General features: G+C 44.1%; 1 protein-coding gene across 1 annotated transcript; it reads right to left on the bottom strand.

The window, feature by feature from the left end:
* Positions 1-237: 237 nt before the first annotated feature.
* LOC115099572 (testis-specific serine/threonine-protein kinase 6-like) lies at positions 238-1,044 on the bottom strand. The gene has a single exon (XM_029617305.1). The coding sequence runs from the start codon at positions 1,042-1,044 to the stop codon at positions 238-240; it is 807 nt and encodes a 268-aa protein (XP_029473165.1).
* Positions 1,045-12,566: the final 11,522 nt, after the last annotated feature.

Below are 12,566 nucleotides of genomic sequence, written 5' to 3'. Positions count from 1 at the left end.
TCATACTAAATGTTATATTTGCAGGATGTCAAGAGTAACATAACTTAGAACTACCATATGAGTTACAACTTAGGATGTCTCCATTTAATAAAGAAGCTATGATGTCATAAAAGGCATTTGTGACAAACCCTAATTTATTTGATACCACATCTTACTTAAGAGAAATAAATTGAAATGGTAAAGCCTACACAACATCCATATTTCTGTTTTTGCCATTCCATTCCCTCTTGGTTCTTTTTATTGGTGACTAAACCATGAATGTTCTGGCATTTTATTAATGGATATCCTTGTTTGTGGATTTTGGCTGAACATAGATGAAATAATGTCTTTGCAAGAGCTGCTGAGAGATTGCGAAGGAGGAAATTCTAGTGGTTGCTTCTGGAGTTTAAGGAGCTTTGTGAGGTCACTGTCATCAAATGGCATGTATCCAGTCACCATGAGGTAAAGCATAACTCCAAGACTCCAGATATCAGCTTTAAAGGCATCATAAGGTTGCCCCTGAAGAATTTCAGGAGCAGCATAAGCAGTAGAGCCACAATAAGTAGAACTTAAGGAGTTTCCTTGTATGGATGTGGCAAAACCAAAGTCAGTCAATTTTGGAGTATTCTCAGATGTCATTAAAATATTTTCACATTTGAGGTCTCTGTGAGCTATTCCCTGAGCATGACAGTATGTCACCGCTTGGACAATCTGCATAAAGATTCGTCTTGCTTCATCCTCTGTGAGATAGTCTTTTGAGTCAATCAATTCAAAAAGATCAGATGGGGCTTCTTCCATAACAATAAATACAAGGCCATTAGATGATTCAATGATTTCGTAGACTTGGACTATATTCGGATGAGAACACCGAGTCAGTATTGAAAGCTCCCTTGGAAGGAACTTGTTGATATATTCAGGTGCAGATTGAGATTTATCAATGACTTTTATGACAACAAACTTGCCTAATTTATGAGAGAAGGCCTTATTCACAGTTGAATAAGAACTTCTTCCTAACACTTTACCAAGATCATAACCATATTTGTCTAGAATGGGACTGTGCTCCATATTGCCACATCTGAACTGTGATATTTATCAGAAAGTTTTTTTTACCACCTAAAGTGGAAACAGGATGTCCTCTTCCTTTACTTTGTACAGGACAGGGAGCAGAATGTACTGGACAAGCAGCCTGTAATAGAACAATTATAGAAAGTGAAAGTCATTATAGATCGTTTCAGCCTTTTGGATAAATTAAAACCTGAGGGTCTGATAGGATTCTATAGTACATATTGAAAGAATGCTAATGTCTAAATGAAAGAAAATATCATGCTCTAATTATAATTGGCCCTATGGTAAATACCTATGCAAACCAAGATTATCCAGCATGTACGAAGAAGCCCTTACATAGTAAATGTTGTATAATCTTGATTTATCATGCCTTTTGATTTTACTCTGTAAAGGAAAGTAAAATGTCATTTAAAATTTAGATAAATTTCAGCCTATCTAGTTTAAGCTATATATTAACTGATTTAAAAGGTGGAAAAGTCATATAGTCATACCTTGTAGGGAGCTGAAGGGTAAAATGTAACGATGTCATTATAAGCATTATAATACACCTTTATTTGATATATCTTATTTTACAGGGAGAGATGTCTTGTGATGATAAAGCACACCCAACTTAGCCATATATCTTTTTTTTGCTATTTTTTTCTTTCCCTCTCATTTTCTTTGCTGATTACTGAATCATGAATGTTTGCAAAATTGTTGTCATCAAATAGTGTGCACGTTGTAGAACTTCAGAAATCATACCTAAATACATCGTAAGGATGCCTTTTGAGGTTTTCAGGAACAGCAAAAACTCGAGAACCACATGAGCTGAAACTTGGGATGTCTCCATTGCCATTCAAGAAAGAGGCAAACCCAAACTCAGTCAACTTTCTCAGGATTGTAGTTGATTTGAAAGAAAAGCTGGTGAAGACATATCTAGGGCCAGGTTTAGTACTAAAGGTTTTTCTCCATTTTTGTGTTTGGGGGAAAAATGATTAATATATGTGGCCCATAGTACCTTAAAAGGTATATCATGTCTTGTCAGAGATTTCAAGGGCACAGTATAGTGACATCATGAAATGCATTGTGACTTAGCCCTATTTATTTGGTACTTATTTTAGAGACATAAATAAATCAAAGTGATAAATCCTACAGTCTGTGTTTGTCACTTTATTCTGCCTTGGTACTTTTTGCTGATGACTAAACCATGGAGCTTCTAGGAGTTGGTTAATGGTTATTCATTCATAGGGATTTTGACTAAGCAAGGATGCAATTATGTCTTTACAAAAGGGATTATGAAAAAGGGAATTCCAGTGGATGCTGCCAGAGTTTAAGAAGCTTTATGAAGTCACTGTCCTCAGACTGAATGGCTCCAGGCACCAAGACTTCAGATATCAGCTATAAAGGCAGCAGGAGCTTGCCCCTGGAAACGTCCACAAGCAGCATAAGCTGAAGAACTACAATAAAGTAGAACTTAAGGTGTTTCCAAAACAAAAGTCAGGCAGTTTGGAAGTGTTCTCAGATGTCATTAAAGTATTTTCAGTTTTAAGTCATGGTGGGCTGTTCTCTGATCATGACAACCTGCCATAGCTTGGGCAATGTGCATACAGTTTGACTAGATGAGCCAGCAATTGTCACAGACTTGACATATATTCAAATGAGAACACCGAGCCAACACTGAAAGCTTCCTTGGAATGACATACCGATATAATCAGCTTTAGATGAAAACGGATGAATTAATTGTAAGAACTCCATGCTTCATGTGAATCCTTGGTGGATACCTGGTACATAGGTCAATCAAAAAAGGTATCTATTGATCTACTTGATCTTTAATTAATTTCATGCCAAAAAACTAACCTAGTATATAAGAGAAGGCTTTATTCACAGTTCAAGAACTTCATCAAGAATAAGACTGTGCTCCATATTGCTACATCAGAGCTTTGGGATTTTTGGGATGGTTTTTGACCAGAATCCACTTTTTATGCAACTTAAATGAAAACAAGATTTCCTCTCTCTTTACATTGTATAGGAGAGACAGTAATCTTTAATACAAGAGTCAAAGAAAGTAAAGGTCATGCTGTAATTTAGCCACTCATGCTACAAATCCCTACAAACTACATGCTAGTCAAAATACTGCATCTCTGTCACACATGCATATCACAGATGGACCCTTACCTAATACAGACCCTCAGTTTATTGTAAAACTACTTTCTAAATGGAATTAGGCTACTAGCCATATTCAAGAACATCACCTCTGATAAAATCCTAATTATAATTGACCTTATATAGTGTGATGCGTATTATATTCCCCTGTTCAATAAAGGAAGGCCTGCTGTAAGGAAAACCTGGGAAGGAGATCTAGTGAGTAAAAGAAGCCAAAATAGGAGTCAGACTCTAACTCCCACAAGACACAGGGTTTCTGGAGGGGGAGGAACCACTCAGGCTTTACCTCATCAAGGGGAGGAGAGAGCCTAGGTATGGTGGGAGAAGGCTGAGAGCTTGTCAGGAGGGGCAGGGCAGGAACAGGAAAGAGTTCTATTAGAACCAGGAGACGAGACAGAGGAGATAGAGGTGGAGCAGTTCAGCAGCCACGAGGACGAGCCTGAACGATGGATCTGGAAGATGAGTGGTGGAGACTCCCTCCAGAAGAGGATACACTCAGGGAATCTGCAGGTCAGGAGCTTTAAGTAATAAACACTGCCGTGGGTGGATGTAGTTGCAGCCATGGTGAAAGGGGGGTGTCAAACCCCAGCTGCAGACTATGGTGGGAAGTGGCAGTAGGGCCTGGTTCCCCTAGAACCAGGCCTACACAGCACAAGCAGTTCTAGGCTATGGAGGAAGCAACTGCAGGCAGCATGTATGAGAATTAAAGAAAGAGTTGCTTTATCACTACATGATTTGGGGACTGTAGTTTGATAAAGTAAGGCTATAGAGTATTTATCTACTGGAACAACAGGGGATTATGTTTGCTTAAGCTCAGCTCACCAATTGGGATGAGAGAACACAAATCTATAGCTCTGACACCCTGGAAGGAATGGGGTAAAGTAAGACTATAGAGACTTTTAACTACCAGGATGACCTGGATCTATGTTTGCTTAAGCCCGGCTCGCCAACTGGGGTGAGAGAGAGAACCCAAATTCATAGCTGTGACACCCTGGAAGGAATGGGGTAAAAGTAGGCAATAGAGACTGGAGTACCTGGCCTGGGGAGTCTCTGAGGGAGAAACTGAGGGAAGCTGCAAGCAGGAGTTGGGCAGCGGGACTGTGGTGAAATACCCCCTGAGACTTAACAAGCGTTTTAGTTTCTGTCACTGCTAGAGATTCCCAGTCGGAGTGTGACTGGGAGAGTGACCGGTGGCACAAACCCATGACGGTAGTAAAAACGTGCACATTTCCTTTGAAAATTGTTGCACCTGTTTTTTATACGAGTACGATTGTTCTGGAAAATAACATGTAGATTTGAAAATACAATCTCCACATGTTATTTTCTGATCTTGCCCAACACATGACCCTAGGGATGCCTCCCCTTAATGCAGCTAAACATATACACATTAGGGCAGATTTTCAAAGGGGTATGCGCGTAACCTCCGAAAAGCTGCCTTTTCCACCTCCTGCGCGCACCGAGCCTATGTTGCATAGGCTCGGCGGCGCACGCAAGCCCCAGGACGCGCATAAGTCCCGGGGCTTTCCTGGGGGCATGTCGGGGGGGCGAGTCGCGGCGGCGCGTCATCAGGTGACGTTCCGGGGGCGGGGCCGCGGGCGTGGTTCCAGCCCAGGGGCATTCCGGGAGTGTGGACGCGGCCTCCGGACCAGCCCCCGGACCGGAACATGGCGCGCCAGCACGCGCAAGTTACGCCTGCCCAAGGCAGGCGTAACTTTTGAAATAAAGGTAGGGGGGGAATTAGTTAGGGCCGGGGAGCGGGTTAGTTAGGGGAAGGAAAGGGAAGGTGGGGGGCGCCGAAAAGAATGTTCCCTCCGAGGCGGCTCCGATTTCGGAGCCGCCTCGGAGGGAACGGAGGCGGCTCGGCACGCGCAGGCTGCCAATTTTGCGCAGCCTTGCGCTCACCGACCCCGGATTTTAAAAGATATGCGCGGCTACGCGCACATCTTTTAAAATCCGGCGTACTTTTGTTTGTGCCGGTTGCGCGAACAAAAGTAAGCGCGCACGTACTTTTTAAAAATCTGCCCCATAGTGGAAGACTGTGTGTACTTTTAGGGAAATAAAGAGAGGGCAATTTTCAGACAGGCCAATTTACTGGAGTAAATTACTCTTTAGTCTTAGAAATGGCTTGAAAGTTGCCCTGTTAGGGCTGTAATTTAAAAGCACTGCTTGCACTAAGAGGCCCATTTATGCGAGTACTTGGGCTGTATGTGAGTGACGCAGATTTTAAAAGCTGCAAATTAGCGCATGTGTGAGCTAAAAAAAGGGGGGGGGGGGAAGGGCAGAAAATGAGCAGGGCATGGGCATTCGAGGTGGGTCCAATAATTTTGTGTGTAAAGCCGTATTTTAGAAACAGAAGGCGCAATGCATGGTGGCTTTTTAGCCGCGTATATTTGCTGCTGCTCCTGATGAGGCATAAGTCTGCAGAAATCACGTTTTGGACCTGACAAGACAGGGCGAGGGGTCCAGTTAACTGGGGGGAGTGCAGGCTCAAGAACCAGAGGGGTCTGGATGATGTCGAGATAAGATGGTCAAACTGGTGGTTTACCTGGTATGACTGGGAATGTCCTTCGTGCAACATGTTTTAAAATCTGCTTACCTGCGCCCGTTAAAGCTGACAAAGTCCTAAGGAAGACTCAAATTCCAGCTTAAAATTTGGAGCACACATAAATATACATGGTAGGTGTATTTTAAATCATATGTGCATAACTGCACGCATGATTTAAAATTCCAGCGTATGTCTGCTCGCATGCCCATCTGCACGTCTATGAGCGCCCGCACGCTTGTTTTAAAGTTACCATCTTATTAGCAATTAGGGTTACTAACTAGAATAGTGCCAAGATAAGTTGGTTAAGCTTTCCTAGTTCAAATAATTTATCTAAATTGCAATTGTACCATAATCCCTTGAAAATGTACTTCCTGTGATCAGGGGCATAGGATGACTGCTGAAGTTGATGGTGCACCATAACATTTGCTGCTGCCAGATGTGTAGATTTTCTCCACTCTTCTACATTTCCTTGTGAGCACTATTTTCTTTGATGCAAAAAGGTCTATCAATTTTATGCTCACAGCAACCGAATCCTTATAGAGAAAATTAACTAAAGCCATCCCGTAAAATAACTGCCTAATCTACTAACATCAGTTCCAATAAAATATGTGAATGAAAAAAATATTTTCTGCAAGAACATTCAAAACCATTTTTTCTGCATGCTAATGAAATTAATAAAGAGCAAACTTCTGCTTAAAATAAGAAAGAGGGGACCATAATGCCATAAAAGCCAGGGATGACAAGTACCATCATTTTCACAGCAAAAATTCAAGTTACATAAAGCACTGAATCTTTAAAATACAGACAAACCCTCACCAAATATAAAATAGAAATGTGCCACCAAAAACTGTACTGGAAACCAGAAGCCCGACTGTAAAATTATTTTTCACAAAACATCAAGCAATAAAATCAAGTATATAAAACATCATTCATAATATTAAAACCATGATAATAAAGAATAAATGTCAACACAACTGATGAACCTAAAGGGTATAAAAAACTTGCATAAATTTGTTCTATTATTTCCGAAACATCAATAAAATATTTGAAAACATCTGATGAATAAAACATCCAATAATTAAAAAATGTTTTAATATTTCCCCCAAAAAACAATAAGCTGTTTCAAAACAATAGAAATATCAAATTACACCCAATAATTACAAATAATAAGGATTAAAACATTTCCTGCTGTCCATACCTGGGACATTTTGATTTCCACTCACCCTGAGATTATCATAGATTGGGGAGGTAGGGCCACACAGAATATCTCTTCTCTCTCTCATTTACACACACACACTCATACTGACACATTCATTCTTTCACACATTCCCACTCTCATATACATGCCAATGCCCCCACACACACTTCCTTTCTCTCACACACACAGGCTCTCTCTCCCATGCGCCTGACTGTGAGAGTCTGTGTGTGACACAGCAGGCCCTAGAACACTGATACAGCACTTACTGGGCAAACAGAACAAGCCAGAATGCTACAAATCCCTAAAGAGAAACTACATGCTAGTCAAAATACTGCACCTCTGTCACACATGTTCATCACAGACAGAACTTTACCTAATACAGGCTACACATTAGAAAAAGGAATATGCAGGCAAAACCAGAATCTGTCAACTCTGGAATACTGAAGAAAAAGCAAAATACATATTTATAAGAAATGCACATTCCCAAAGATGGCATATTCCAATTGCTGAAAGGCAAATTCATATTTTTTACCTTTGTTATCTGATCCAGTGACATACCTAAAGTATTTAACACCCAGGGTGGATACTTTCTTTGCCCCCCCCCCCCCCCCAGATTCATTTCTCCATCCCTCTTCCCCCCTCCCTGCCCAGTGATCTCCGGTTCCCCTCTCTCACACAGGCTCTCTTCTCTCTCTCTCTCTTGCACACACTTTCACACACCCCTGCACACAGCTCTCTCTCTCACACACAAACATGCACCCTCACTCCCATACACACACACACACATACTCTTAACATACACATAGACACAAACACACTCTCTCTCTCATTTTCTATCCCATTCCCCATCAGAAGCACAGCAGCAGTTTCCTCCTTCAGCCCCTGCGACAGATGGGGAATCTTCATTTTTCTTGAGATGGAATGGGGGCTGGTGCAGCTCTACATCCTGCATTTGTGGTAGGGAGGGTGGGGGGCAGCGCTGTTGCTCTTCCTCCTGCTTTGGGCTGTGACTGCATGACCTTTCATGCTTCATGACTGCGCAGATCCAGCACTTCCTCTTCTGTGCCGTGGGGGGTGGGAAGAAGAAAAAGCTATGCAGTTGCCGGCTCCAGACCTGTGGCGCCCAGTGCTCCCACTGCTCGCGGCCTGGAGGCCTCCCTCTTCTTCTAATGCGAGCGGGATGGGCTCCGCTCGCAACTGCCGACCTCCCGGCTGTCACCCGGGGCGGACCGCACCCCTGCATCCTCCCCCCCCCCCCCTCTTAGTATGCTACTGGTCTGATCTTATTTTTCTAATCAGTTGGTCCCAGTCTTTTTTCCCTTTGCCTTTTTCTTATTCCTTTTTCAGGGTCCTCTTTATTCTTTTGTTTCTCCTCCTGTCTTTCCTTCCTCCATACACACACACACACACACACACACACACACACAGGCTCTCTCTCATGTGTGCTCTCACACAGGATCCCACTTTTCATGCTCTCTCTCACATACACACAAGCTCTCTCTCACATGCTCTCATTCACACATAGGCTCCCACTCGCCCCACACACACACACAAACATATACAGGCTCTCACACTCACATGCTGTTTCATGCATGTTCTTATTCTCACACACACACAGGCTCTCATTCTCACATGCTGTCTCACACACAGGCTCCCATTCCCCTTCAGACACACATAGGATCGTACTTTTACATGCTCTTTCACACACAGACAAACAAGCTCTCACATGCAGGCTCCCACTCCCATAACTTTGTACACACATACAGGCTCTCATTCTCACATGTAGGCTCCCGCTCCCACACACTCCCTCACACCCACATGCTCTCTCTCTCTTTCACACACACACTAACACACACAAACTAAGGCAGGTTCCCATTCACATCCCCCCAAGCAGGCCCTCATTCACCCCCCCCCCCCTACGGTAGGTTACCATTCATACTACACACATAGCCACACCCAAGCAGGTTACCATTGATACACACCCAGGCAAGTTGCCATTGACAGGCAGGCTCCCCATTGGGTTCGGAAAGCCACCAGTGGCTGAGAAGAAGAGCAAGCCTGGGAGGCTGCTGGTGGCCAAGAAGAGGAAGGAATCCATTCTCCCACTGCTCCTTGCGTGCCTGCTCTGCATTATTCAAAACTCATGGGGCTAGCATAGAGTACATACTGGCCGCACTTGGTTTGAAGGCCAGCACACAGAGAAGCAGGAGAATGGGCTTCTTTCTATTCTTGGCTGCCGGTGGCTTCCTGGGCCTGTAACTCTTCTCGGCTGCCAGCAGCCTCCCGGACCTGCTACCCTTCTCAGCTGCCAACGGCCTCTTGGACCTCTTCTTTCTTCGGCTGCCAGCAAAATGGGGTCCATCGTCGGCCTCCTGGGCCTCTTCCTCTTCTTGGCTACCAGCGAGATGGGCTCTGTCGGCAGCCTCCTAGGCCTCTTCTCCTTCTTGGCCACCAGCGAGATCGTGTGTCATTGCCTCCTGGGCCTTTTCCCCTTCTCGGCCACCAACGAGATGGGGGTCCGCTGGTGGTCTCTCAGGCCTCTTCCAGAAAAGGAATATCGAATACGGAAGAAGAGGTGGATCCTTTCTGAGAAAGGGAGGAGCGACTCCAAGGATTATCATGGAAACAAGAGTGATAGATAGGGAGGGGAGAGGACAGGAAGGGGAAACGGAGTTCCTTCCAGCAGGTAAACATGTGGAGGAGCAACCAGACTCAGAACCTGAGAAAGTCGCCTTGGAGGAATTCATGGAGACTGAAGGAACCATGTGAAGAGACAGTAAGAATAAGGATTTCCAGTTAAAAGGTAGGTAGACCACATACCTGGGAGAGGATACAAGTAACCTGTTTGCCTATGGGTGGTTGTGACTGAGCTTGCTCTAACCAAGTGCATACAGAGGCTTAGTCATAGGAGGGAGGTGGTAAATGCACAACCCCAGCCTGGGGCTGTGAGTTAATGGTTACTAAAATGAACATATTGTATTTGCTCTGCATTTTGTTTGTGCTGGAAAAGCCAGACCTGTTTGCTTGTGCAGGTCTGAGAATTGAAAACTTACCTGTTTGTGATGGGGAAAGCCAGCCTTATTTCTTATTCAAGCCTAAGAACTGCGCATTTATGGTGGTTTGGGCTGGGAAAGCCAGGACTACTTGGCCATACTTTTGGACTGAGAATCAAGGGTGGTCTGTGTCTCCTTACCCTAACTGTACAGCGTGCGACAAAGTACCTTTCTCAGTTGCTTGGAGTACAGAGGAGAACTACCTGCCTAAGTACTATCTGTGTTTTGATCAATGCTTATCGACCAGGTGATCCTGGAAATCGAGTGGACTACTCCCGCTCGCTACACTTTCATGCATTCATGTTCTCTTCTTGCTAGCTGGTTTATTCCTTATAATATTTTCTTCATTTTGTGCCTCTATAATTTTGAACCTGCATTAAAGCATTTGAGAAATTTCTACTACTTACAAAAATAATATGCTATATGGATGCCATTTTCTATAACAGATAAACTCAAGAAGAATAAAATACGGTTTGGAGTTAACTAATAGTGTCTTTAGAATGATGCTGTACTGTGTAAGCCTGCATATATTGCCTTTCCATTTGAGTCAGCCTAGCATTACAATACTTTACAATACGTGTAGGCTGGCCTGGTGCCTCCGTGGCAAATGTTTATGTGCTGCCATGCAGTGGATTTCAGTTCGATTCCCAGAGCAGATTTCTGGGGTTGGAGATACCATGAAGGCATAACCCCTGCGGATGAGACCAAAACAGCTACCATGCAGTGGTAGCATCTAGTAGACAAACTTAGGCTCCACGCATCAAAGGTTCAGGAGGGAGAGCGGGTTTGTTGCTTGGGCCAAGGATTGTTTCTGCAGTAATTGGGTTACAGCTGAGAAAAGGACATAAATTAGTGGAAAATAACCCTGGGTAGTTGCAACTGAAGGAAACCTTGACCAACATGAGGCCTGTTGTAACCAAGCCAGAAACCCAAGGAACAGTAGAAAAATCTACCATATCAACTGCAACCAGATTTAACAATATTATATGAGGATGAAGTGGACATTGTTGCAGCATATAGAAGCATTGGAGGTTCATTCTCACTCTTTAATGAATGCAGTAATGGAAGATCCAGGTTTATTGCTTTTCTTGTACTTCCATCTATTCCCTTAAATGTGGATTTTCTCTATCTGCACCAGCTGCGTCCATTGCTGCCTTGGCTAGAAAGAGATTTAAAAACATCTTTCCATTCTCATAGCAGAATTGGACAGTATGCCTATGACCCTGTAGCTACTGCCACTGTGATTACCTTTCTTGCTGTTGCTCACTGGGTTGATTGTGGCCAGAAACCTTGAAGTTGATGTACCATTGTGTGAATGGATTTGCAAACAAGACTGGGAGGGAACTTCCTAAATCCCCTAGCTAACCTTCCTCCCTTTTCCCCTCTCCGCCCCGACCCCTAAATCCCCCCCAACCAAATTTTTTTTATTTTGGAACTTACTGCTGCTCTCCCGAGCAGCAGTAAGTTCCATGCGCTGGCCGGCTGCCGGCGTGCCCTTCACTGTTGTCCCAGCTGGCCCCCGCTCAGCCCACCTCTTTTTCGAAACCCGGCTCTTCCACGTGTACTGGGAGATACACGTGTGGCTGGGGCACTTTGAAAATGCACTCTGTGTGTGCACAGCCCAGCCACGCATGTATCTCCCGGTATTGGTTCTCGCCGGGGAATTAAAATTAGGCCGTTCGTGGTCATTCACAAAAGCTCTTTGGATGCATTGAACCAATCTCCAGTACCCTGAGGGTACAATTAAAAAAAAAACCCAAATGCAAAACAGCCCACGTCGTCGCAAAGTGCATGGGTACCTTTCCCTGCAGACTTTGCTCCAGTTCTCAAAGTAAAGATAAGAGTATGCTTTCCCTTTGAAAATTGCCAAAGGAAAAAGTAGCCACACAGATTTACACCCTACTTTTTCCTTCAAAATTACACTCAATTTTGAAAATGCAAAACTATGCGCATTACTGCTTCCCCCAAACTAACCTCACCTCCAAGCCCATCTATTCGGTACTTTTTCCCACAGAAAAAAGCATATGCGTGTATTTATGATACTGCACATACTTTTACCTACGGAAAGGGCAAACGGTTTTCAGAGAATCAGTTTACAAGGGTAAGTGACTTTTGAAAATGATCCTCTAATGTCAAACTAACAATAGGTTTTATGGAGGTTCTAATCTTCTTGCCCAACTCCTCTGCTTCAAGGAGCAGAATGATCAAACTCACACACTTTCAAGAATGAACGTCAGGCATCTATTAAAAATAAAATGTACTTCCCTTTCCCCAAGACACTTTCCAGTGGTAGCTGGCTCATATAGGCCTGGATTCACTATTCTCGCAGAGAATAGTGAATTCCGACGCTAACAGGGGGCGGGGGGACAAAGTGGGGGGGCGGGCCTGCGAAAGCCGGCAGTGATCGCACCTCCGCGGTGCGATCACTGCCGGCTTTCGCATCCAATAGCGCCATTGTAAAAGGTGGTGCTATTGGGCGCGCTACTGGCAGCGAAAAGGGTTCTTACCTTTTCGCAGCCAGCGATCTTTCCGCCGCGTCTGCCCTGATGACGCCCCGACTCCTCTTCCAGAGCTGACTCCACCC

Source organism: Rhinatrema bivittatum, chromosome 9, assembly GCF_901001135.1.
Source record: "Rhinatrema bivittatum chromosome 9, aRhiBiv1.1, whole genome shotgun sequence".
Classification (NCBI taxonomy): Eukaryota; Metazoa; Chordata; class Amphibia; order Gymnophiona; family Rhinatrematidae; genus Rhinatrema; species Rhinatrema bivittatum.
This window is presented reverse-complemented; position numbering and strand designations above follow the sequence as displayed.

Excerpts from the sequence above, each read along its gene's own strand:
- LOC115099572 (XM_029617305.1), bottom strand. The coding sequence starts at position 1,044 with ATGGAGCACAGTCCCATTCTAGACAAATATGGTTATGATCTTGGTAAA.